Genomic DNA, 27,639 nt, shown 5'->3' on the forward strand with positions numbered 1-27,639 from the left:
GCGCGCACACCTGTTCTCCACCCTTGCGCCCTGCACGTCCCGGGGGGCCCAGCACCTACAGGCCGGCGGGCGGCGGGGCGCGGCTTGCGCACCCTCAGGCTGTCAGGTGCGCGGCTGCGCGCTAGGGGGCAGCAGCGGGCGCGGCTCGGGCTCGGCGGCCGCACGGTCCCTCTTGGCCCGGTGGGTGGGCTGGCCGGGGCGGGGCCGGGCGAGCCGGGGCGCCGCGTTCGGGCTCCGGGCATTCGGAGCTTCGGAAGCCGAGCGGGAGGCGGAGCGCGATGGCGGCGGTCGCTGGAGAGGCGCGCCGGGTGCTGGTGTACGGCGGGAGGGGCGCGCTCGGCTCCCGATGCGTGCAGGCGTTCCGGGCCCGCAACTGGGTAATTCGGCCGGGTCTCCGCGGGGCTTTGCGGCACCTTCGGGTTGGGTGGCGGGCGGGTACGCTGGTGACTGGGGTGCGACCCTGGAGGGCAGTCTGGTTAAAGCCCGGGGCCCGTGTACAGGGCCAGACGTGAGTGCTTGCACGTGCGTGCACAGGTCTATTGCTCTGTTCCTGGCTACGAGTGCGTGCCTACGCCGCATCCTAGGTGCGGGGCCTTTGCTCTGCAAGGAGGTGGGGGATGGGGCTGCCCGCTCCGCCAGGCCCAGAAAGTCTGGAATGGCTTCGGAGAGAATTCCAGAGGGGAATAAAGAGGAGCGGGCTTGAGGGTACCTGGAGAAACAATGAGAAGGAAGGCTCTGGAATTAGACTGCGTGGCGCGGGTTACTAGTCGTTAACTGATTGATTAAAGCCCGCGAACCTCAGTTTCCCCGTCTTTAAAATGGGGATAATACTAGTATTTACCCCTTAGGGGCTTGTGCGAATTGAATGAGATCATTGGTGTGCTTGTAAAGTATCTGACTTGTGGTAAAAGCTGTTTAAATGTTAGCTATTAGTATTGCTATAATTACCCCGGTTCCTTCAGCCAGCCTTGCACCCGATTGTTGGAAGGCTGAGCCCCACCAATGCTGGTGGCTTCTTTGTTTTGGAAAGACTATTTGAACTACTTTGCATAATCGGGTATTGCTTCTTGTAGGGGGCTAGTAGGAGCGGAGCTGACGTATGGCCAGGGACCCTGACCCCAGCAGCTCTGGAGGGCTCAGTGCTTTTCTGGTGGGGACTCCGCCCTCTGTCTCCTCCCTGCAGCTGTCACTTGCACAAAATGTGCTGGAGCTCTGGGGAGTTTTGCCTCGGGGTTTTAGTTTGTAGCAGCAGCCTGGGCCAGGGTAGCCCCGGGACCAGGAAGAAAGGGTTCCAGGATTTTCTTTTGGCTCAGCCTCTGGTATAGGATTTTTAATGGATTCTAAGCACACCACCGTCTTTTTACTCAACTTGGAAGACTATTTGAGGCATCTTCCAGGGTCTGTGGAGGTGGATGGTGGTGACAGTGTTATTAGGAGTGTTGGCTAGGCACTGTGTTCTCACATAACTCTTATTAATTTCATTTACTCTTCCCCAAACTTGAATTTAGTGAATCCTGTTGGTATCCATGTGTTACAGATGTGAGAGCTGTGCCTTTCCCCGGTGGGAGCACTTCCCCCTGTTGGGGCCACTTTGGTTTATTTCTGACTTGGCAGAATCTGACAAGCTGATTTACCTTGGACTCTGTCTCCCCCGTCCCCACCCCTACATTTCTAGGAACTCTGGGAGGGACTGGGATACAACCTTTTCTTTGTGTCTGTATCCCCCCGTGGCTGGTGACATAGAAGTAGTGAGTGTTCTTAAATGGATGCTGTGTTCTTCATAGCTTGTGGTAGAGATAGATATCTCTGGGTCCTGTGAACCTCAGGGCCCTGGAACTTTCTGAGTAGGAACTGTGTGTCACCTGTGCCAGGAGCTGTAGCATGCTCCATTTCAGTGAATTTTCACATTAATCCTGTTAATTGTTAACCTCTATGAGAAAGCCACTGTCTTGCAGGGCCAGGATTCAAACTTTGGTCTGATTCCCAAACCCAAAGCCATCCCTCTGTGCTCTAGGGCAGGGGTCTGAAAACTTTAGTCCTCCCGGGAAGACTAGGCCTGTTGTCTGTTTTTGTACAACCCAAGAACTAAGAATGGTTTCACATTTTTAAATGGTTGGGGAAAAAAATAAAAAAAAAATAGAATTTTGTACCATGTGAAACTTACATGAAATTCACATTTCTGGGGTTTTAGTGCCTGAAGTTTTATTGGATGTAGGCACACTCCTTCATTTATCTATATTGTCTGGGGTGCTCTGCCATCACAACAGCAGATTTGAGTAGATGCAACACAGACCATATGGCCAGCCTAAAGTATTTACTTTCTGGCCCTTTACAAACAAAGCCGTTTTGCTTTTTTGCTCTGGTCAAGGGGTCGTTGGAAGTGCAGGGTTTGCCTTAAGAGGTGAGAGTGGAGGAGGAAGGTGAGGTGTTTGGGGGCAGATGGGCTAGGCTGGGGCTCAGTAAGGAGTGGGCTGGCTGAAGCCAAATGTGTGTAAGGAGTGTGAGAGGTCAGTAGTGAGATTCTTTCTCTGGTGTTGTTGTTTTAAAATATATTGTCAAATTGGTTTCCATACAATACCCAGTGCTCATCCCAACAAGTGCCCTCCTCAGTGCACATCACCCACTTTCCCCTCTCCTCCACCCCCCATCAGCCTTCAGTTTGTTCTCTATCTCTGGTGGGTTTTCATTTAAGCCTCTCATCTGTCTACACTGCCCCATTTCTGAGTGTGGATCTTTCTGGAAAAACAACTAATTGTCTCTTGACCAAAGCTGTTTTCTCTTTCACTCCAGTGGGTTGCCAGCATCGACGTGGTGGAGAATGAAGAGGCTAGTGCTAGTGTCGTGGTTAGAATGACGGACTCATTTACGGAGCAGGCCGACCAGGTAATTCCAGAAAAAGACCCACCGAGCATTGTGGTAGGGAAACCCTGGGGAGCGGTTTCCTCTGGTAATGCATTCTTTTTTTTTTTTTTTCTCCAGTTAGTGCTTTCTGTTTATGAAAGCCATTTGTGCTCATTGGGGGAAATTTGGAAAAAGTGAAAAAAATATAAAGAGGATAAATTACTCATAATCCATTTCTTTAGCTCACTGTTCACATTTTGGCCCATTTTCTTGTCTTTCCTATGCATCCTATATGTTTTTAGTTTTGTAAGTTGAGATAATCTTGTATTTTATATTTTATGGTCAGCTTTTTTTTAACTTAATACTTAATTTAAATACTTCTCAGATCACTTGAAAAAACCCCTCTGTCAGCATGTAATTTTTAATTTCTTTAGTTTCTTCTTCCTGCACGTTGAAATGGCTTGCAGTTTTTCTTTTTTACCATTATCAGGAATCCTGTGCTGAACATCTTTGTCTCTATCTCTGATTATTTAGGATGCATTCTAAAAAGTGGAGCTCCCTAGTTCAAAGCATGAGCCCTAACAAAACAGGGTAATTTTAATTATACAATGATATGCTTGTTGTAAAACACGTCCAATAAATACATAAACTGTGAAATACCCCTGTTTCTCCCTGTGATAGTGTCACTGCCCAGAAGGACAGTGACAGTTTGATGGCCATGTTGGTATAAATATCAGAGATGCTCTTACGTGGGCCGACCTTTCTGGAAGAGCCGTTCCCATAAGCTGCACGGGGGACTGTGCTCTCTGTGGTTCTCATGTCAGTGCTGCAGCCCATGTTCCCAAGGAAATCTCCGCATTATTCTATGTGTGATGTGACGTACTTTTACAGGCAAGCACTCAGTGAGACAGGCGGGCAGGTGGGGGTAGACCTATTTTATAGCTTAGGAGATGAGACACTAAGTGACATGGCCAAAAAGCTAGCTCGTGGTGGAGTAGAGAGCATGGGATTTCCTAATAAGAGACTTAACTAACAACTTCAGTAAGCTCAGAGTCTGCTTTTTGTTTAGTTACATTCTCCCTAGTAATCTGAACACTACTGGGGGTCTGATGTTTAATGGTACTAGCTATGTTTTAAAATTTTTCTAAAGTTTATTTATTTATTTTGAGAGAGAGAGAGCGAGCCAGAGCGAGAGCGAGCATGTGAGCAGTGGAGAGGCAGAGAGAGGGGGAGAGAGAGAATCCCAAGCAGGCTTCACGCTGTCAGCACGGAGCCCGATGTGGGGCTCAGACCCACGAACTGTGAGATCATGACCTGAGCTGAGACCAAGAGTTGGATGCTTAACCAACTGAGCCACCCAGGTGTCCCAAGAATATTTTAAATTTTAAAGGTGATACATATATGATGTAGAAAATACAATTAAGCAAAAAGAACGGGGAAGTCATTTTTAGTCCCATTATGCAGTTAATGTTTTGTAGTATTTCCTTCCAGTCCATTTCTCCAAACATATGTGTGTATAAGTCCAAAAATAAAAAAAAGAAAGAAAAAAGCCCATACTGAGGATACTCTCCTGCTCACTTACTCTTTCTAAAGCATCGGTTTCACAGAGGTTAGAATATAAAAAGCCAGCTGACTTTCCAGAATATAGATTTTTGTTGTTTTTACTTAATCTGATCCTAATGTTTCCTGTACTTAATGATTACTTATTGGCCTTAATGGGCTTAATAATAAAACCCAACAAGGCATAGTTTTGTGTCAGGCATCATCCTGAGTGCTTTATTCACATCAACTTGTTTCACTTCTGTAACACTCGCAAAATGTTTCTGACTGATCTCCCTTTTAGAAATGGGGAGTTTGTGGGGTACTTGGGTGGCGGCTCTTCTGGCTGTGGTTCTTTGTGATCAGTGTCTGTCACTGGCTCTTCTGCTCCAGATAAACAGCATGACCTCCAGTGTTTGTTTTTAAGGCTTCAGAAGAGGAAATTTAATCCTAACCCATGTAAAATTGACCCCCTAGGCATGAGATTCACTAGAGATATGATGAAGACATGAGAAAGGCATTAAGTCTATGGAAAACCATTGGGCAGAGAGCAAAATTTAAGGGGAAGGAATTAAAGGCATAGATGTTGTAAAAGTCAAACAGGTGCCTCGTTTCTCCGGCTCCATGTTTCCCTGAAAAGATGAGCATGTACAAGGTTGTGTGTACATATGGACATTGGGAAATCGCCAACTCTGGCAGCTGGGATCTGGGCTCTTGGTAACAGGACTTGGTTTAAGAATTCAGAAGTTCAGGAATTTCTTAAAAGGAAAGATGTAGGTATGGGGTGTAGGGAGATGAAAGATTGGTTTCCATTGCCAAAGCGTTCTCTTTGAAGGAGTGATGTGAGGCTTCAGAAGTTGCTGGGGAAAGAGGTAGGGGACTAACTGTTACCATGGGCAAAGATACATGGTCTTGGGTTAAGTCGTCTCAGCCATTCTGGAGAAATGTGAAAGCGGTCGATGGCCAGACTTGCCTGTCTTGCCAGATTTTTGTTTTAATAAATTGTAACAAAATGACATGTATGTATTTTCAACATTTTAAAAATTTCAAACAGAAGTAAAGAGAGAAATGATCACCCATGTACCTGGGATTTACTAACATTTTGCCATTGACTATATTTTTTTTTACATGAAGTATAGTTGACTATTTTTTGTTGCTCTTTTTAAAAATATTTTCTGTTGGCACTTATGGTTTGGAGTTGGAGTTAAAGGGATGTTTGTAATGAGGGTAGAAAAGAATAGATTATCTCAGATTGAGATTCTGTGATGTGTGAAGAAAGTCTGGAAAGAAATAGACCGGAAGGTTAGCTGTGGGCATTGAAGCTCTCGGTGATTTTTTAAAAACCTTTTCCTGCTTTTCTTTATTCATTGCTCTCTTCTAGGGGTGCTAATGTCTTAACCATCCCAAAAGAAGACTCTAGATTGCTTTCTTTTTTTTTTTTTTCCAACGTTTATTTATTTTTGAGACAGAGAGAGACAGAGCATGAATGGGGGAGGGGCAGAGAGAGAGGGAGACACAGAATCGGAAACAGGCTCCAGGCTCTGAGCCATCAGCCCAGAGCCTGACGCGGGGCTCGAACTCACGGACCGTGAGATCGTGACCTGGCTGAAGTCGGACGCTTAACCGACTGCGCCACCCAGGCGCCCCTAGATTGCTTTCTAAAAATCACATTGAAATGTAGTTGGGTTTCACTGCCTAAGATGCTTACTGTAGATTGGTCCTTCCTCTAATCTTCAAAGGGTTAATTGCCAGGTACTGGTAACTGACTTCAAAACGAGTGAAAAATAAACTGAGGCATCTGTAAGGACATTAGTCTGTTTGGGTTTACCTGACTGCTTATTGCACCTTTTTTGTCCCTTTTGTTTAAGGTGACAGCTGAGGTCGGAAAGCTCTTGGGTGAAGAGAAGGTGGACGCAATCCTTTGTGTGGCTGGAGGATGGGCCGGAGGCAATGCCAAATCCAAGTGTGAGTCCTTTTCTCAGTGAATCATTCATTCTGCTCTGCATTTTGTCCAGCTGGCAAAGACAGGTTTTTCTGTATTTCTCCCAGAACCTTTGGTAGGTGTGTGCAGTAGGGGTTAACATCCCATTTGACGGATGAAGAAAACACTTCCCATAACGGGGGTTACGGGAGAGGGACATTAAGTTTGAAGTTTGAAGTAGAAGCAGAATGGAATAAGTATTGTTTCCATCCCAGTCTTTCAGGGCCTATTACTGGGTGGGAACTGGGGGATGTGTATGAAATAGATCATTCTGAAAGTCGGAAGGACTCAAGGAGCACCTGGGTGGCTCAGTCTGTCAAGCATCTGTCTTTTGATTTCAGCTCAGGTCACCATCTCATGGTTTGTGAGGCGGAGCCCCTCTTGGGGCTCTGGGCTGACAGCACGGAGCCTGCTTGGGATTCTTTCTCACTCTCTCTCTCCTCAAACCCGCGTGTGCACCTATTCTCTTTCTCTTTCTCAAATAAATTTCCAAAAAAAAAGGACTAAAAATTGAGCATTTATTAAAGCTGAGTATGTTTTTCAATATTTATTATGAAAATTTTCTAACATACAGAAAAATTGGAAGAACAGTTCATTGAACACCCTGTGCCCTCTAAGTTCAGATATTAACATTTGCCATACGTGTGCTTTCTTGTTTTCTTGTGCATATGTATTCTGCGTGTGTATTTTTTTGTTAACTATCTGAAAGTAAGAATTTCAACACACTTCTGCATGTATCTTCAGGGAGTAAACTCATTCTCCTACGTTATCTTAATACTGTGACCATACCTAAGAAAATTAATAATAATTCCCTAAGATTAATAAAACTCAGCCTGTATTCGAATTCTCCAGTTTATTACAACTCTTTTATCGTTTTTTTCCCGCCTAAATGTATTTTCCAGTCAGGGTTTGTGCATTGCATTTTGTTGTTATTTTTAGTCTCTTAATCTAGAATTACTTTTTTCTTTTGTGATAGACTTGGTGGTAGACAGGGCACTTTTCCCAGAGAAAGTTCCACAGACCGAATTTGTCCAGCCATTTCTGTAAGGTGTCATTTACCTGTTCCTCTGTCCATGGTATTTCTTGTGAACTAGAATTTAGGTCTAGAGACTTAATTAGATTCAAGTTGAATGTTTTGGAGGCGAGAGTTCCTCTTGAGTGATGTGTGCTTCCTGTGACATCATGTGGGGACACTTACCCTGTCAGATCACCGTACCGATCCATAGTGATGCCAAACGGTGCTTGATTAGGGTGGTAGCGGCAGACTTCCATCGTAAAGGTACGTTTTTCTGTTTGCGATTAGTAAGTGATCCGTGGGATGCTACTTCGGCATCATGTGAGTATCCTATTTTTAAGCACCTTGAGGGTCTCAAATTCCCCAAACCTATTGGTTTTAAGCCTCCGTTGATAATCTCTGCCTGAGTCAGCAGTTTTTAAATTTTGTTATTCCTTCTATGTTTATCATTCAAAGCTCTTTTTTTTTAATTTTTAAAATATTTATTTATTTTTGAGAGAGAGACAGCGTGAGTAGGGGAGAGGCAGAGAGAGAGAGAGAGACATAGAATCTGAAGCAGGCTCCAGGCCCTGAGCTGTCAGTGTCGAGCCCGACGCGGGGTTTGAACCCACAAAGTCAAAGCTCTTTAAAAAGGAATTGATATTCTGTGAAATCAGTTAAATATAAAATTGGTATTTTGTGGGGTGATCAGGTTGGCTGAACACCCTGATGGCCTTCTGTGTGTTTCGGGAACAAGAATTGATAAATGTGGATCCATACTTTTGTTTTTGTCTAGTTCTTTGTAGCCGGGAAATGTAATACCTTGGTTATCACTTACTGAAGACCCCTCCTCTGGTATCAGGAGGGATTGCTTTCTGGATTCTGGGTGTCTTGCCCAGCTAGTGATGTGATCATGTTACCACTTATTCCCCACCATGTCTTGGGCAAGGTCAGAGGATTAAAATAAGCATGAAATGATTGTCTGAGCAGCTTTCTTCTAAAGAGTCTTTAAAGCTGGCATTCAACTTTCAGCCATAAAAAAATGTGCTCTATAAGAACCCTCTTTATGTCCATGCAGTATAAGTGCCTCAGATTGATCACAGGTAAAACTTGACTTAGACGTGTAGGTTCTTATTACAAATCTACTGTCCTTCATAAGGTAGAACAATTTCTGAGTTAAAGCCAGTTCAGCCTATTTGTTAACAGTGCTCATTTATTGGCTAAAATTTTAACCACCTTACAGGTGAGGAAACTTGAGACTCAGGTAGTCACATGGCCTGGATCCGAACCCAGGTCTCTCTGACCACGGCCCTGTGCTGTTTTGTACTGGACCTTGTAGTCAGGGACTGAGAGAGCAGGAGTGGCTGTCAACGCCTCCTCATGGGACGCCGTGAGTGGAGCTTACCTTTCAGTCTCTTGCCTGTGAATGCTCAGCTCACATGTTGTTTTCTCATTCAGCTCTCTTTAAAAACTGTGACCTGATGTGGAAGCAGAGCATGTGGACGTCGATCATCTCCAGCCACCTGGCCACCAGGCACCTCAAAGAAGGAGGCCTCCTCACCTTGGCTGGTGCCAAGGCCGCCCTGGACGGGACTCCCGGTAGGCCTTCGTTTCCCAGTGTGTGAAATGGGAGCGCTTGCCCTCGCCCCCTGGGCTGCTGGATGCTTCCTTAGGTGAGGGACCTGGGAGCCCTTTAGCCTCCAGGAGGCTTTACAGCTGGGTGGAGTGTGCTTCCTGGCTTTTTTTAGGGGTAGGACTCTGACCCCTTCTGTTTGCATTGTCTTCATGTGCATGGTGGGTGCAGAGTCCTGTAATCTGGGACTCCCACCACTCCATTCATCTGGGATCCACCCAGGGCATGAATGGTGAGGAGGTGGATACTAATCAGTTAATAAATAAGTTGTATCTTCATCACCCTGTGTTCGTGTGTCCCTGAGAAGCAGCTCAGCCCCTGGAAATGGTGGGGCTTTCGGTAAGAGAGCTGACTGTGGATTCTTCACTTTAGTTGAGTGGCTTTGAACAGATTATTTGAGGTCTTTGACCAAATTCTGCTCTAGTTTCTTTAATCGTAAATGGCAGTAACACCTCCCTGAAGCGTAACTGTGAGGCATGAGAGGCGTCGATATATATACAATGCCCACCACTTGCCGAGTCTTCTCATAGTTGCTCTTTCCTTTCACATATATTCTCATTTAATCCTGCGGTGGACTGTTACTACCTTTTTCATTTACAGGGAAGCGAACTAGAACTTAGGTTTAGGACCTTGTCATTATGTAATAAGTAAGCTGTAATTACACTTTGAACCAAAACCCTGATTGTTTCTGAATTGTGTGCTTCTTATGCTGCATCAGAACAGAACCGTGATTTCCTTTGCATTTTTATTCCGTGTATTTCCTGGGAGACTGTCATGAAAACGGACCATGGTTTGCAGGGCTTAAACACAGAAATTTATTTTCTCACAGTTCCTGGAGGCTGGAAAGTCTGAGATCAAGGTGTGGGAAGGTTTGGTTTCTTCTGGAGCCTTTCTCCTTGGCTTGCAGATGGCCGTCTTCCCCTGTGTCCTCACATGGATGTCCCTCTGCATGTGTCTGTGTCCTCATGTCCTTGTCTTGTAAGGAGACCAGTCAGATTGCATTAGGGCCCGCTCTAAAGACCTCATTTTAACTTAATTACCTCTTTAAAGACCCTGTCTCCAAATACAATCACCTTCTGAGATACTGAAGTTTAGGACGTCAACACATGAATTTGGGAGTGGGAGGGGGGATACGATTCAACCCGTAGCACTCCCTTTGGAATGAGGCTAATTTAAGTGGGGTTGGGGACAGCACAGGGAGGTGGAAAGTGTCTACGTCGACCACCTAAGTAAACTCTTCTTTAAAAAAAGGAGGGGATGGGGTGCCTGGGTGGCTCAGCTGGTTAAGCAACTGACTTTGCCTCGAATCTTGATCTCATGGTCATGAGTTCAAGCCCCACATGGGTTTTCTGCTGCCCGCGCAGAGCCCGCTTCGGATCCTCTGTCTCCCTCTTTTTTCTGCCCCTCCCCCACTCACACGCACCCTCTCTCTCTCTAAAAAATAAATAAACGTTAAAAAGAAAGGAGGGGAATTTTTTGGGGGTCTCTTTAGTAAGTGGTAGAGATCTGGAGCACCTTTTCAATTTTAATGTAAGTCACTGAACTATGAGTCCTCTTAATAAATTAACAATTTCCTGCCACTCACTTTCTCATTAGATTTCTCAGAGCATGTGATCTTACAGGCCCATGGCTATTCCAATAATTAAAGCTGTGTAAATGTTCGATGTTGGTTTGGTTGAGATCTGGTTTTTATCAAAGGTGACATAGGGCAGAGCCAGTAGAAAGTGAATAGAAAAATGAGTAATGGCTTGACATTTAAAAAAGAAAACCTTACAACTAAAAGACTAATTTTTCTAAAGGATGAAATAGTCTTTTTCTTTGTTTTGGTCTTTAAATATCTTTTTTATTTATAGTTTTGGATACTGGTTAAGACTGCAGGTTCTGGGGGCACCTGGGTGACTTGGTTGAGGGTCCGACTCTTGATTTCATCTGAGGTCATAATCTCATGGTTCGTGAAATTGAGCCCCACATTGGGCTCTGTGCTGGCAGCACGAAGCTTGCTTCGGATTCTTTCTCTCCCTTTCTCTCTGCTCCTCCCACGCTCATGCTTGCTGTCTCTCTCTCAAAATAAATAAACTTATATATAAAAAAAAGGGAGGTTCTAGAACTACCCAGGTTGGTTTTCTGTTGTGGTTTTGCCACTTACTGTGTAATATTTGGCAAATTACTTAACCTCTCTGAGCCTCAGTTTTGCCATCTGTAAAATGGGGATAAATAATACTACCTCCTCTATATGGTGGTTGTGACTTGCAAATCTCTTAATGGCTTAGAAAGATTATAGAGTCAGTAGTAAATGTGAACTTTTGTTATTTATTCCAGACTTTAAAAAACCCAACTATTTCTGCTTTAGATGTTAATAAGCTTGTTCATCTTTAAGTTCTTAGTTAGATGTTAAATTTATTTGAGTTATGAAATGTTTTAACTTTGATTCCGATCCCGGAGTCATCTAGGGAAATCTATGTATATAGTCCAGAAACAAATGACAGACGGGCTTAGTGGTCCTTCATCACAGAAGGGTTGTTCAAAACTGGAAAGTGTTCACTTGGAAAGGTACTCAGAAAACCCCACGCTCCTGTGTTCAGGCTTGTTATTTATAGACTGTCTCCTGTCTCTTGGACGATAAACTATCAGAATTGATGGCAATCACTTGTTGACCACTTAGGGATCTGTGCTGTGTTTGGGAATCAGTCCTTAGGGACTACATTGATCATTTTATATTCTGAGGAAAAGTATTTATCTTTTTAATGAATGCTTTTTTTTTTTTGCATCTTGCAAATGACCCTCTTACCAACATCATGTAGAATCCCGCGGATGCCGGTAGCTTGTTGCTGGTTGCTTGTTTCTTTCTGCATCATATTGTTTGAATAGAATGAAGAGGGGCCCCTGGGCGTCTGCTGGGGACTGGGGCTGGATGAATAAGATTTGTACATTGATTTATTTCAGTCGTGCAGAGGTAAATCTTTATATCACTGTTGGCCTCCTGCCCCTGATTAAACAGAGAAGCCAAAGATGGTGAAACCTTCTTGTGCTTCTAAATAACTGTTTGAGACCTTGACCCTCTTTTGCAATTCAGGGTGGCTGTTGAAGAGGTTAGTGATTGGTTCCTCGGCTGGGCTGTGATCCCCACCTCCCCCTGGACCTTTGAGGCCTCCTCATCTGTTACACTTTGAACAGCATGTGCGCTGGGTTTTTTTTTTTTTTTTTTAAGGAGGCTGCTGATCTTCGAAAGAAACAGTGGTTTTCAGGAGGAGGAGAGGTGTCTTCAACAACTAACCATGCTTCTTTGTTGTTGGTTAGTGAGAATCCACAGCTCGGTGCTGTGGGGGACATAGAAACTGGTCCTAGTAAAAGACATGCCTTGCTTCTTCATTCAGTCAGCAAACAGTGATTGGCCAGCGGGAGGAAAGGAAAATTAATAGGTAGCATGTATACTCACGTGGAAATTGCTCAATCGCTATACTTTAAACAGCGGGTGGGACTCTAGGGCATATTACTTCTGTTAATTTGATGGGAAACATTTAGGGAGCACCTACCCTGTGCTGAGCCCGCAATTAAGTACTTTATCCCCATTTTACAGATGGGGTAACCCAAGCTTAGAAAGGTTTTGAGAACTTGCCTGGGATTTCTGTAGTGGTAAGTGGAAGAACTGGGATTTGAACTTGGGCAGCGTGCATTCCGGATGAGTGCTCCATCTCGCCCACAAGTTACCGACCTGAGGGTTTAGACGCAGCTCTTGCCTGGCCTCTAGCCTCGGTGCAAGTCTGCGTGTGAGCCTGGGCACGTTACTCACCCTGATGGTGCCTCCCCGTTGGCTCAGCAGTAAAATAAGATGAACCTCATGGTTTTTACGGTAAATGTCAACTGCCAGGTGAATAGTAGGTGCCCTTGAATACTATGTCCCTTTCACTTTCTCTCCGCAGGTGTCCATCCTTCTCTTCTTCCCATCCTGCCGTGGGGTTCTCTGGACACACTAGTGGTGGCCACCGGTCACTGAACTGTTTTCTTCCCCCTCCCCAGGGATGATTGGCTACGGCATGGCCAAGGGTGCTGTTCATCAGCTCTGCCAGAGCCTCGCCGGAAAGAACAGCGGCATGCCCTCCGGCTCTGCGGCCATCGCCGTGCTCCCGTAAGTGGTCGGGGCTCCCCGCTCACTCCCTGCCTCTGCCTCGCTGCCAGGACTTAACATTTGAGTAGCTCTTCACCGGGGACTTGTGTGTCCTGTCACCTTGGCTTCTCACATTCGCCAGAGGCCCTAAAGATACTTCTTCAGATGTTGGAGCGTCCCAGGCTGTCCAGAGTGGTTGGCTGGTCTGTCTGTCTGTCTTCCTCTTCCTTGTTTTCTTTCCTTCCCTCCATCTGTCCCTCTGTCCCTCCTTATTAAAAGTAGTCTATGCATTTCTTTTTAATATTTATATTCTTTCAAGTCATTGTAAGGCCAGTGGAAGAGAGATTGTACTTTAGTCTTTGCATGTGTGTATTTGTGTGTGTGTGTGTGTGTATGGTGGGGGGGAGGTGGGGACAGTGGTGTCTGAGGGAGAATATGGGAAACTGGGACACGTTCCTATTTGTGACCTGGAAGAAGGTCCCTGTCACTGGCCCCAGGCAAGGCAGATGCTTTGGAGGTGGGGTTCCTTCCTGCTGGAAGGATCCCAGCACCAACTGGCTTGCCTCTTGCCTGTAGTTCTAAAAGGGACGTCGGGACCTGCTAGGGCACAGGGCTTTCCAGCTCCCTTTTGTTTGTGAGCTTCTGTGATTCCGTGACCTGCTCCCCCAGCTATTTTGAATGATTTCTGAGGCCTGAATGTTCTTGGGAGAGTCCTACATATCTGAGTTCTGTAGCCTCTTGCTGAAAATCATAAGGTTTCATAGGAAACAGTCCCAGAACGAAGGATGAGGCTGTCTTTTTCCCCTACTTAAAGAAATATTATTATTACACTTTAAAAATCGAGAGAAATGAGTCTGCTACATTTTAGGGAGTGAAGAAGATACAAATTGCAAAGCAGTTTACTTTAATAAAGACTATATTTAAGAAAAGGCAGGGGCGCCTGGGTGGTGCAGTCGGTTAAGCGTCCGACTTCAACCAGGTCACGATCTCACGGTCCGTGAGTTCGAGCCCCGCGTCGGGCTCTGGGCTGATGGCTCAGAGCCTGGAGCCTGTTTCCGATTCTGTGTCTCCCTCTCTCTCTGCCCCTCGCCCGTTCATGGCTCTGTCTCTCTCTGTCCCAAAAATAAATAAACGTTGAAAAAAAAAAATTAAAAAAAAAAAAAAAGAAAAGGCAAAACTGTATTTTTAAAAAGGCTCTTTTGTTTTGTTCCTGTCTTCCTGAAGGGTGAGTCACAGAGCACTTCACTGAATTATGCTCGGACGTGATCTCTGTATATGTGGAGGGCTTCCTGGCCTCTGTCTGTCCTCCTGTGATCTCCCCATGTAAATGCGGCCACCCTTGGTGCCAAAGGCTCACATTGCATTTTCCTGGCTAAGGAGGACTGGGCAGCTATAATTCTTACAGAAGGGAGGCACACACAACAGGCTTGTCTCTGTGCACTGCAGGGTTACCCTGGATACCCCGATGAACAGGAAATCAATGCCCGAGGCTGATTTCAGTTCCTGGACGCCCTTGGAGTTCCTGGTTGAGTGAGTATTGACATACTGTCGGTAACAGGCAGCTTCCAGCCCCATCTCTCTGCCTTTTACAGACTAGGCTGTGTTCTCTTAGCTCCCCAGTGCAGGTGGCTTTGGGAGGTTCCCAGGCCTCTGGAGGGTATGTGACACATCAGAGTTAGTCTCAGGAGGGGTTGACAGTGCTGACATGAATCTTGAGCTGGCCAGCCTGAGCATGGCCTGACTGCTCTAGGCCTCAGTTTCCCCTTCTGAATAATGGAATCCATAATTATCAGGAGGATTAAAGGTGGTAGCGCTTGGCACGATGTCTGACCTGTAGTAAGTGCTCGGTAAACCTCTGTTCCTGGTAACATTGTCTCTGCTAACGAGGAGCAGCAGTGTGGGAGTCAGATGGTGATCTAGGGAACATCTGGGCTCCTGTGTCTGAGTTAGTGCTGAGCCACAGACCCACAGAGAGTGTCCTTTGTTCCTGAAATCACATTCACCCATTTGTGGATATGGGTGGCATTTGAAGATCATGGAGAAGGAGTTAGCTTTCTCACTCTTTTGTGTTTGTCTGGATCTCAGTTCCCCACACCATCCATGTGGTAAGTACGTATTCCCTGAGCACCCACTGTGGGCCAGGTGCTGGGCTAGGCCCTGGGACAGGGAGATGAAGAAGATGTCCTTGCCCTCCCCACGCGGGAGACAGCCTTACCCCAAAGAGCCGGTGTGTCTGCTGCTTCGACAGCTGTGTACAAGATGTTTGCAAAGTTTGGGATGTGCTTCTGGCCTGCTATTACATCTCATTTTATTTAAGTTGAGAGGCATTTGGGACTTTTATGTTTGGAACCAGTATTTATGGAGCACTTGTTATGTGCCATCATGCACCATTTTTTAACTGTTATCTTTTTTTTTAAGTTTACTTATTTTTGAGAGAGAGTGGGGGAGGTGCAGAGAGAGAGAGAGAGAGAGAGAGAGGGAGACAGAGAATGAGAATCCCAAGAGGGAGAGAGAGAGAGAGAGAGAGAGAGAGAATCCCAATCAGGCTCTGCACTCCCCGACACAGGGCTTGAATTCAACGAACCGTGAGATCATGACCTGAGCCTAAATCAAGAGTCAGACGCTTAACCAGCTGAGCCACCCAGGTGCCCCTAACTATAATCTTATTTAATGTTCATAGCAAGTCACTGAGGGAAGGCCTGTCATCTGTGTTTAAGATTTGGGGACTTGAGGCATGGGGGGCAAGGGGGATGAATAACATGCCCTAGATCACATAGCAGAGCCAGGATTTGACCCAGGCAGTATGACCGCAGGGCCTGTGGTCTTAACTAGGCCCACAGTTACTTCTGCCTACCAAGTTTTGAATTGTGTTTTGCATTTGAGCTTCTTTGTAAAAGCCAGTATTTCCAGTAGCATCTATGACCTGGATTCTAGATGGATCCATCAGGGGTCACGTTTCTGAATTAGTGCCAAGTAGTGGAGTCCCAGCCACCCTCTGTTCCAGAAATCATGGCACCTTTGTGGGATTTGAAAACTCACATGAAGTTTGGCATGAAATGTACTTTGAATGTCTGGAGTATGTTAGCCTTTGCTCTCCGTGGTTATGATGGTGTTTCCCTTGTCTACTGCAGACTGCTAATGAAGACGAACTAAGACAATTTAAAACATGCATGAGTAACGCATGTTCCCCTTCACATCCAGCCATCTGACCGGTCTCCCTCAGAGCCATCCCTAAGCCCTGCCCCGCCCCAGAGATGGGTCACAACGTGGATGGGACTTTGGGGGAGTTTTAGCAGTGCTTTGCTGTTGGGTCTATGGAATAACTGCCCTTGGCTTGTTCAGCCCTTGGAGTGGGATCTTGAATGGCTTGACAGTTAAACATCGGCTCTGGTCTAGCAGGCTGCTGGTCACTACCAAAGTATATCCCAGAAACTCCTGAGTGCTTCCTAGTTGAAGAAGGTCCGGAGTCCTAGCTGGTGGGTTGTCCAAGGGGACCAAGTACTCAAATGTAAATGTTTTGTGTGAAAATTATCAGCTACTAGTGGGGCACCTGGGTGGCTCAGTCAGTTAAGCGTCCGACTTCGGCTCAGGTCATGGTCTTGGGGTGTGTGAGTTTGAGCCCCACATTGAGCTCTGTGCTGACGGCTGGGAGCCTGGGGCCTGCTTCGGATTCGGTGTCTCCCTCTCCCCCCTCCCCCCACCCCTGCTCACACTCATGTCATTCTCTCTCTTTCTCTCTCTCAAAAATAATAAACATTAAAAAAATTACCAGGTACTTGTTGCATCTTGTGAATTTGCTGTGCCCTTTTTTAATTCCTGTCTTCTTAGAGGAGGCCTTCCCAACTCTCCCAGGCAGGGTTCCTTCCCTGCATGCAGCGTAATTAATTCCCCCATTCCTGCACTTCACATATTTTATTGTAATAGTCCTTTTTTTTTTTTTTGCTATCTTTTCCCATTGCAGTGGTGTTCTATGAATGGTTGCTTAAAAAAAAAGTGAATGAATTTCTTTTAAATTTCTGGAAAGGTAACATGGGAAAGTATAAAGAATTGTGCACATTCGGGCCTCCTGGGTGACTCAGTTGAGCGTCCGACTCTTGATTTCGGCTCAGGTCATGATCCCAGTGTTGTGAGATCAAACCCTGAGTCAGGCTTTGTGTTGAGTGTGGAGCCTTCTTGAGATTCTCTCCCTCCCTCTGCTGCTCCTCTGCTTGTTTGTGTACACACTTGCTCAAATAAAAATATTGTGTATGTACGTGTCTTTCTCTTAGAATTAACTAATTTCAGTCTTTTTTAAATCACTTAAAATCATATTACTGTGTTGTAAAGGATTCTAACAATGAAGCAAAATGCAAAAACCAAAGTTAAAGTCTCACCGAATGCTGCCACTTGGACATTAGAAGGAGTACTGAGGGCACTGGGGACCTGGCTATGTGTCCCTGTGGCTTTTTCACAGTTGCTGCTGCTGTCCTCTTCCTCCAAGCCACTGCTGTGAATATAAGCATGTGTTGTCGAGAGTTTTGCTTTGAAAATGTAAAGCTTATCTTCTTTGTTCTAGAACCTTCCACGACTGGATCATAGAGAAAAACCGACCGAACTCGGGGAGCCTCATCCAGGTGGTAACCACGGAGGGAAAGACGGAGCTCACCCTGGCATATTTTTAAGCTTTGTCTCCTTGCCTGCCGGAGACCTGCCAGAAAAGTTGTTTCTCTCAGTGTGTCTGTGTAGGTCCTTTGTTTTCTGTCATCTGGTTTGTGGTATGAGATACTGAGTCCTGTTGTCCTCTCTCCTAATGTGCGTTGTTCTCCCAGGACAGTGTAAAATGTTCATGTGAAATAAGAAGGTATGAGGGTGTGGAGGCCTGTAATAGCACAGACAGTCTGTTAGCTGTGCAAGTTTAGGAGGTATCCAGCAGAGCCTCTGGGTCTGCGTCCTTCTGAATTGCATTTGAGACTTGGATTCTGTCCTGAACAGGGTCTGTCGACCTGACTAGTTCAGAGATGTGTTGATACTGGGGACGTTCGGGGGGCCTTAGTTTTGAATGTTCTGTTTATATCACACACATCGTGTTTATAGCCGCCAAATTGAACTGCCTTAAAACTCCTTTTGTGGTGTAAGCAAAATTCCGTGGACTCTGTTAAGATACCTTGTCCTGTGAGGTTGCCAAGTGTACTTCCGAGATACTCATTATTTGGAGTTTATCTTCCTAATAAATGCACTTCATTTATGATGTTGTCTTCTGTAATCAACTGTGGCTTAAAATACAGTCATTGATGGATGTAGTCATGGGAAGGGGGCGGGCTCTGTCTGAGATCAGCTTTTTCACCACAAAAACACGGGCATGGTTCCTGCTTGGGCAGATCAGAATCCGGGGGCGCCAGGATGGCCCTGTGTATTTAGAACAGTGCTCCACGAAGCCGATAGTGGCTGTACCAATGGAGAATGAGTGATCTGATCCATCCTGGCCATTGTGCAGATGCGGAAACATCCAGGGAAAGAACTTACTCCCCTCATTGCCAGTAAGGGGCATAACAAAGCCCAGAAGCCCAGTCACCAGTGGCTGCTGTTTTTAAAGGACTTTACTACGTGTTTTCTTTTTTGATTTGTTTTTTTTGTTTTTTTTTTAATATTTATTTTGAGTGAGAGCGAGAGAGAGCACCAGCAGAGGAAGGGCACAGAGAGAGAGAGAGAGAGGGAGTGGATCCTGGCACAGGGGTTAATCCCACAGACTGAGCTCATGACCTGAGCCAAAATCAAGAGTTGGACATTTAACCCAGGCACCCCTCCTTTTTGATTCTTTACAACAATTTTTATTGAGGTAGAATTCAAATTAAAAAATTAAGCATTTTAAAAGGAAAAACTCAGTAGCATTTAGTGTTTTCCCAGTATTATTTAACCTGCACTTCACTTTATTTCCAAAATCTGTTCATCATCCAAAATTAAACCCCATGCCCACTAAACAGTTACTCCTTGGGGCACCTGGTCGGCTCAGTCGGTTGAGCGTCCAACTTCGGCTCATGTCACGAGCTCATGGTTCGTGGGTTTGAGCCCTGTGTGCTGACAGCTCAGAGCCTGGAGCTGCTTCGGATCCTGTGTCTCCTTCTCTCTCTGCCCTTCCACCTCTCGTTCTGTCTCTCACTCTCAAAAATAAACAAACAAAAAAACCCAGTCACTCCCCATTTCCTGTGCCACCAGGCCCCGGCAACTGCTAGTCTGCTTTTGATCTCTGAACTCCATGCAATTCCCTATTCTGGATATTTCATGTGAGTGGAATCATACCATATGCAGCCTTTTGCACGTGGTGTCTTTTACTTCACAGGTTTTCCAGGTTCATGTTGTAGCAGGTATCAGCGCTTCATTCCTTTTTGGGGCTGGATGGTATTTTCATTGTCGGTGTATACAATTTACCTGTCTGTGCGTGGATATTAGGATTGTGTCCACTTTTGCCTGATGTAAATTGGGCTGTGAGCATTTATGTGGTACCCGTTTTCAGTTCTTTTGGATAGAGTGGAGTTGCTTGGTTATTTGGTAATTGTATATTTAACTATTTGAGGAGTCTTTTCTCGTTCTTGACACTATACTTTGTAGGGGTCAAGGACAGGCCACTCCAAGTTGGACCACGTTGGCATGAAGAGTATTTTGAGCTGAAGGCAATCTAGACCCAGTGGGCTCAAGAGAAACTCTTGTCCCTCCCTTAACTAATAGCAGATTCTAACCTGGGGGTCTTTCCCAGAATAAGAGTAATTAGCAGAGGTAAATTTTATCTGAGTAACCCATCTGTATAATAGGGCAAACATCTAATTACCAAACATCTGCCTTTTTTTTTAATTTTATTTTTTTAATTTATATCCAAATTAGTTAGCATATACTGCAACAATGATTTCAGGAGTAGATTCCTTAGTGCCCCTTACCCATTTAGCCCATTCCCCCTCCCACAATCCCTCCAGTAACCCTCTGTTCTCCATATTTAAGAGTCTCTTCTGTTTTGTCCCCTTCCCTGTTTTTATATTATTTTTGTTTCCCTTCCCTTATGTTCATCTGTTTTGTCTCTTAAAGTCCTCATCTGAGCAAAGCCATATGATTTCTGTCTTTCTCTGACTAATTTCACTTAGCATAATAACCTCCAGTTCCAGCCACGTAGTTGCAAATGGCAAGATTTCATACTTTTTGATTGTTGAGTAATACTCCATTATACATACATAACATACATGTATATATATACGTACATATGTGTGTATATATATATATGTATATATATATATGCGCACCCACACCACATCTTTTTTATCCATTCATCCATTGAGGGACATTTGGGCTCTTTCCGTCCTTTGGCTATTGTTGACAGTGCTGCTATAAACATGGGGGTGCATGTGCCCCTTCAAAACGGCGCACCTGTAGCCCTTGGATGAATACCTAGTAGGGCAATTGCTGGGTTGTAGGGTAGTTCCATTAATTTTTTAATGAATCTCCATACTGTTTTCCAGAGTGGCTGCAACAGTTTGCATTCCCACCAATGCAATGTGGAGTTTCCATTCTCCACATCCTTGCCAACATTTGTTGCCTGAGTTGTAAATGTTAGCTGTTCTGACCGGTGTGAGGTGGTATCTCATTGTGGTTTTGATTTGTATTTCCCTGATGAGGAGTGGTGTTGAACATCTTTTCATGTGCCTGTTGGCCATCTGGATGTCTTCTTTGGAGAAGTGTCTATTCATGTCTTTTGCCCATTTCTTCACTGGATTATTTGTTTTTTGGGTGTTGAGTTTGATAAGTTCTTTATAGATGTTGGATACTAACCCTTTATCTGATATGTCGTTTGCAAATATCTTCTCCTGTTCCGTCAGTTGCCTTTTCGTTTTGCTGATTGTTTGCTGTGCAGAAGCTGTTTATTTTGATGAGGTCCTGGTAGTTCATTTTTGCTTTTGTTTCCCTTGCCTCCAGAGATGTGTTGAGTAAGAAGTTGCTGCAGCCAAGATCAAAGAGGCTTTTGCCTGCTTTCTCAAGGATTTTGATGGCTTCCTGTCTTACATTTAGGTCTTTCATCCATTTTGAGTTTATTTTTTGTATGGTGTAATAAAGTGGTCCAGGTTCATTCTTTTTTTTTTTTTTTTAATTAAAAAAAAATTTTTTTTAGCGTTTGTTTATTATTGAGAGGTGGAGAGACACAGCATGGGGGGGGGGTGGGGTGTAGAGAGAGGGGGAGACACAGAATCCAAAGTAGGCTCCAGGCTCTGAGCTGTCAGCACAGAGCTCGACGCGGGGCTCGAGCTCACAAACTGCGAGATTATGACCTGAGCCGCAGTCGGTTGCTTAACCGACTGAGCCACCCAGGCGCCCCTGGTTTTCATTTTCAAGATTGCTTTGGCTATTTGGGGTCTTTTCTGGTTCCATACAAATGTTAGGATTATTTGTTCTAGCTCTGTGAAGAATGCTGGTGTTATTTTGATAGGGATTGCATTGAATATGTAGATTGCTTTGGGTAGTATCGACATTGTAACAATATTCTTCCTATCCAGGTGCATGGAATATTTTTCCATTTTTATGTGTCTCCTTTCATTTCTTTCATAAGCTTTCTATAGTTTCCAGTGTATAGATTTTTCACCTCTTTTGTTAGATTTATTCCTAGGTATTTTATGGTTTTTGGTGCAGCTGTAAATGGGATCAATTCCTTGATTTCTCTTTCTGTTGCTTCATTGTTGGTGTATAGGAATGCAACCGATTTCTGTGCATGAATTTTATATCCTGCAACTTTGCTGAATTCATGAATCAGTTCTAGTAGTTTTTTGGTAGAATCTTTTGGGTTTTCCATATAGAGTATCATGTCATCTGCGAAGAGTGAAAGTTTGACCTCCTGGCCGATTTGGATGCCTTTTATTTCTTTGTGTTGTCTGATTGCAGGGGCTAAGACTTCCAATACTATGTTGAATAACAGTGGCGAGAGTGGACATCCCTGTCTTGTTCCTGACCTTACGGGGAAAACTCTCAGTTTTTTCCCATTGAGGATGATATTAGCGTTAGGTCGTTCATATATGGCTTTTATGATCTCGAGGTATGCTCCTTCTACCCTTACTTTCTTGAGGGTTTTTTATCAAGAAAGGATGCTGTATTTTGTCAAATGCTTTCTCTGCATCTGTTGAGAGGATCATATGGTTTTTGTCCTTTTATTGATGTGATGAATCACGTTAATTGTTTTGCGGATATTGAACCAGCCCTGCATCCCAGGTATAAATCCCACTTGGTCGTGGTGAATAATGTTTTTAATGTATTGTTGGATATCCGGTTGGCTAATATCTTGTTGAGGATTTTTGCATCCATGTTCATTAGGGAAATTGGTCTATAGTTCTCCTTTTTAGTGGGGTCTCTGGTTTTGGAATCAAGATAATGCTGGCTTCATAGAAAGAGTTTGGAAGTTTTCCTTCCATTTCTATTTTTTGGAACAGCTTCAAGAGAATAGGTTTTAACTCTTCCTGAAATATTTGGTAGACTTCCCCTGGAAAGCCATCTGGCCCTGGACTGGACTCTTGTTTTTTGGGAGATTTTTGATTAGTAATTAGATTTCTTTACTTGTTATAGGTCTGTTCAAATTTTCTATTTTTTCCTGTTTCAGTTTTGGTAGTGTACATGTTTCTAGGAATTTGCCCCATTTCTTCCAGATTGCCCATTTTATTGTCATATAATTGCTTATAATATTCTCTTATTATTGTTTTTATTTCTTCTGTGTTGGTTGTGATCTCTTCTCTTTCATTCTTGATTTTATTTATTTGGGGCCTTTCCTTTTTCTTTTTCTTTTTCTTTTTCTTTTTCTTTTTGACCAAAGTGGCTAGTGGTTTATCAATTTTGTTAATTCTTTCAAAGAACCAGCTTCTGGTTTCATTGATCTGTTCTGTTTTTTTGGTTTCGATAGCATTGATTTCTGCTCTAATCTTTATTATTTCCTGTCTTCTGCTGGTTTTGGGTTTTATTTGGTGTTCTTTTTCCAGTTCTTGAAGGTGTAAGGTTAGGTTGTGTATTTGAGATCTTTCTTCCTTCTTTAGGAAGGCCTGGATTGCTATATACTTTCCTCTTATGACTGCCTTTGCTGCGTCCCAGAAGTTTTGGGTTGTGGTGTTATCATTTTCATTAGCTTCCATGAACTTTTTAAGTCCTTCTTTAACTTCTTGGTTAGCTCATTCATTCTTTAGTAGGATGTGATTTAGTCTCCAAGTATTTGTTACCTTTCCAAATTTTTTCTTGTGGTTGATTTTGAGTTTCGTAGTGTTGTGGTCTGAAAATATGCACAGTATGATCTCGATCTTTTTGTACTTGTTGAGGGCTGATTTGTGTCCCAGTATGTGGTCTGTTCTGGAGAATGTTCAATGTGCACTGGAGAAGAATGTCTATTCCTCTGCTTTAGGATGAAATGTTCTTAATATATCTGCTAAGTCCATCTAGTCCAGTGTGTCATTCAAAGCCATTGTTTCCTTGTTGATTTTTTTGAATAGATGATCTGTTCATTGTTGTAAGTGAGGTGTTGAAGTCCCCTACTATTATGGTATTATTATCAATGATTTTCTTTATGTTTGTGATTAATTGATTTATATATTTGGGTGTTTCCACATTTGGCACATAAATGTTTACAATTGTTACATCTTGGTGGATAGACCCCTTGACTATGATATAATGCCCTTCTGCATCTCTTGATACAGTCTTTATTTTAAAGTCTAGATTGTCGGATATAAGTATGGCTACTTCAGCTTTCTTTTGTTGACCGTTAGCATGATAGATGGTTCTCCATCCCCTTACTTTCAATCTGAAGGTGTCTTTAGGTCTAAAGTGGGTCTCTTGTAAACAACATATAGATGGATCTTATTTTCTTACCCATTCTGTTACCTTATGTCTTTTGATTGGAGCATTGAGTCCATTGACGTTTAGAGTGAGTACTGAAAGATACGAATTTATTGCCATTATGTTGCTTGTAGAGTTGGAGTTTCTGGTGGTGTTCTCCGGTCCTTTCTATGTTGCCTTTGGTATGTATGTATGTATGTATGTATGTATGTATGTATGTATTTATTTTCATCTTTTGTCTCTTAAGAGGGTCCCCCTTAAAATTTCTTGCAGGGCTGGGTTAGTAGTCACAAACTCCTTTAATTTTTGTTTGTCTGGGAAACTTTTTATCTCTCCTTCTATTCTGAATGACAGCCTTGCTGGATAAAGAATTCTTGGCTACATATTTTTCTGATTCAGCACATTGAATATATCCTGCCACTCCTTTTTGACCTGCCACGTTTCTGTAGAGAGGTTTGCTGCAAACCTGATCTGTCTTCCCTTGTAGGATAAGGACTTTTTTTCCCTTGCTGCTTTCATGATTCTCTCCTGAATATTTTGTAAATTTGACTATGATATGCCTTGTTGATGGTGGGTTTTATTGAATCTAATGGGAGTCTTCTGTGCTTCCTGGATTTTCATGTTTGTGTCTTTCCCCAGGTTAGGAAAGTTTTCTGCTATGATTTGCTCACATATCCCTTCTACCCCTATTTCTCTCTCTTCCTCTTCTGGGACCCCTATGATTCTGATGTTCCTCTTTAGTGAGTCACTGATTTCTTTAATTTTTAAATCATGCTCTTTTGCCTTCATCTCTGTCTTTTTGTCTGCTTCATTATTCTCTGTAAGTTTGCCTTCTGTATCGCTGATTCCCTGTTCTGGCTCATCCATCCTAGCCACCGTGGCATCCTTTCGAGATTGCAGGTCAGTTATAACATTTATTATTTCATCCTGACTAGCTTTTACTTCTTTTATCTCTGCAGAAAGGTGTTCTAATCTATTTTCAACTCCAGTTAGTATTCTTATTATCGTGATTCTAAATTCTAGGTCAGACATCTTGCTTGTATCTGTGTTGGTTAAGTTCCTGGCTGTTGATTCTCCCTGCTCTTTCTTTTGGGGTGAATTCCTTCGTTTTATCATTTTGAAGGGAGAAAAGGAATTAACTAGGTAAAAAAAATTAAAATTAAGAAAATGTTAAAATTTAAAAAAATACTAAAATTAAAAAATTAAAAACACACACTCACAAAGAATTGAATAAATGATGCTGGATCCTAGGTGTGTTTTGGTCTTGGTGTTGAAAGGGACTTTATAGATTAGAGAAAAAAAAATCATTTGAAAATTTGAAAAGATGATCACACTGAAGTAGAATAAAATGAAATGATGGAAGTAAAATAGAATTTGAAAAAATTTACACAAAGGTAAAAAGCACAGTAGAAAAATTAAAAATATTTTTAATAAAAATTGAAAGTAAAGATGAATTTTTTCTTTCTGTATTCAAGAAAAAGAACAAAAAAAAAAAGAAAAAAGAAATTGCATAGATGCACTGGCGAACAGGTTGAAATATGAGTGAAATTACTTCATCTTTCCCTAGAAATCAAACTATGAAATGCTTTATAGTCCATAAACTAAGCAGATGAAGAGACCGGTGTTCCTGAAGAGCCAGGTTGGCTCAGTTGGGCGGGACTTGGTGTAACGGCTCCGTTCTCCACTAGATGGCGCTGCTTAGCTTCCTGGGGTGGGTCGTTGTGGTGCTTATAGGTTCGTACGCACATGCGCGGGAGCGGTGAAAATGGTGTCACCCATGTACCCAGTCTCTAGTATCAGAACTCTGTTCTCTCCGATCAGCAATCGTGTACCCATCCTTTGTTTTCGTCTTCTGTCCGCTCCCCGCTTTTACATGGTCAGTGACCAAGCCCCAGGCAGCACCTCCCACCTGAGTTTTATCTCAAATGCGGCTGTTTTTCCTGACCCCTTATTTCTGAGGGACTGCGCTTTCACTGGCTCTGCCCCTCTGTGGGAGGGTCTCACTGAGCGATGGCCGGGTGTCCGCCGCAGCCAGGAATATTCTCAGGACCGTGCTGCTGCCGATGCCCAGGGACTGCGGCTGGGTGCCAGCCCGCCCCAGAAAAAGTTGACGTGATTGTGTAGCAGCAGTGCTTCAGGGATTATGGAAAATCAAAACTCATCTGGCACCAGGCTTCACCCTTAACAACCTTGTTCCAGTACCAGCTAATACGGCTGTTCTCCTGGGTCCACTGGGGCCTTGCCTTTGTGGAAGCCACACAACCTCTACCAGGTGTCCTCCCAGCAGGGGAACCGCCTGTCCCCGTGTGGCTTGAAGAGCCCCGGACTCCACTCTGCTTCTGGGGATTCTCCCTTCCCACCAGAGCGACGCCAGGTATCGAGCTGTGGAGTTGCAGACTCTGCCCTCCCGCTGTTTATAGTCTTCACGGAATTTAAACCTCTCCTTTCTCCTCCCTTTTTAGTTCAGTCCCTGTGGCTGTTCCACTTTTCCACTTTCTCTCCAGCTGATTTTGGGGGGGGGCGCTTTTCCCGTCTTTCTCCCCATCGTCTCTGTTTTCTCTTTGCACGCAAAAGTGTTCCCTGCTCTCCGCATCTTCTCTCTCCCCTGGTTCACCTCTCTGCACCGCGTACCTGCTGAATTCTGTGGTTCAGGTTGTGAAGATTGTTGTGTTAATCCTCAGATCAGTTTTCTAGGTGTGCAGGATGGTTTAGTGTTGGTCTGGTTGTATTTCATGGACACGAGACACACATAAACTTCCATGCTGTTCCACCATCTTGGCTCCTCTCTGCTCTTTTTTTTTCTTTTTTTTAAGACTTATTTTATTTTATTTCATTTTAGAGTGTGCAAGTGGGAGAGAGGGGCAGAAGGCGGGAGAGAGAATCTTAAGCACGCTCCACACTTAGTGTAGAGCCTGATGCAGGGTTTGATCCTGCAACCCTGGGATCATGACCTGAGCTGAAATCAAGAGTCTGATGCTTAACTGACTGAGCCTCTTAGGCACCCCATTGAAGGACCTTTGAAGGGGACAGGATATTCTTGATCCCCAGACAACTTTAAGATGATATTATCCAAGTTCTACAGGAAAGAAGATGAGGGCTCAGAAAAGTAGGACTGATTTGTTCAAAGTCACCCAGTGTTAGGGTCTTCACGTTTGTGTCCTCTCTCTCTCCTCCCCAAATTCATATGTTGAAATCCTGATGCCCAACGTGAAGGTATTAGAAGGTGGGCCTTTGGAGGCTGAGCCCTTAAGTACGGGATTAGTGCCGTCTTAAGCACTGAGACACAAGTCTGTGACCTGGAAGAGGGCCTTTACCTGACCACGTCAGCACCCTGATCTCGGATTTCCAGGCTCCAGAACTGTGAGCCATAAGTTTTTGTTTTTGCATCTGTTTACAACACACACGGCACGCAGTACTGCGTGTCCATTTTCCTGGTAATACCTAGACAGACAGTCTCTGTTCTTCAGGTGAAGAAACAGTCCTGCAAGTTAAGTGACTCTTGGATGGTAGAGTTAGTTTCATTCCGCTTGGTAGCCAGACCTTAGGACTGATTATTTAGGCATGTTTCTTTTTCTTTCCTTAGTGATGTGCAAGGAGATAAGGAACAAGGGGTTGAGGAAGAGGGGATATTTTCTCTCATTCTTTAGCTAATCATTCAACAAGGAATTTTTTTTTTCCTTTTCAAATTTTTATTTAAATTCTAGTTAGTTAACATACAGGGCAATATT

At 44.0% G+C, this 27,639-nt stretch overlaps 1 protein-coding gene across 1 annotated transcript; it reads left to right on the top strand.

Moving 5' to 3' along the window:
* The first annotated feature begins 218 nt into the window (after window positions 1–218).
* On the top strand, window positions 219–18,317 carry QDPR (quinoid dihydropteridine reductase). Its single transcript, XM_025921587.2, has 7 exons — window positions 219–377; window positions 2,791–2,883; window positions 6,249–6,345; window positions 8,814–8,954; window positions 13,006–13,114; window positions 14,540–14,623; window positions 17,649–18,317. Exons 1-7 carry the CDS (start codon window positions 279–281, stop codon window positions 17,752–17,754), a joined length of 729 nt encoding a protein of 242 aa, XP_025777372.1. The 5' UTR covers window positions 219–278; the 3' UTR covers window positions 17,755–18,317.
* The last annotated feature ends 9,322 nt before the right edge of the window (window positions 18,318–27,639 follow it).

Source organism: Puma concolor, chromosome B1, assembly GCF_028749965.1.
Source record: "Puma concolor isolate L17-30 chromosome B1, mPumCon1.1.hap2, whole genome shotgun sequence".
NCBI lineage: Eukaryota > Metazoa > Chordata > Mammalia > Carnivora > Felidae > Puma > Puma concolor.

Bases quoted from the DNA above. Each gene is read 5' to 3' on its own strand.
- QDPR (XM_025921587.2), top strand. From the start codon at position 279: ATGGCGGCGGTCGCTGGAGAGGCGCGCCGGGTGCTGGTGTACGGCGGG. The intron at 378-2,790 runs GTAATTCGGCCG...CTTTCACTCCAG, and splicing joins CGTTCCGGGCCCGCAACTGG to TGGGTTGCCAGCATCGACGT. The intron at 14,624-17,648 runs GTGAGTATTGAC...TCTTTGTTCTAG, and splicing joins CCCTTGGAGTTCCTGGTTGA to AACCTTCCACGACTGGATCA.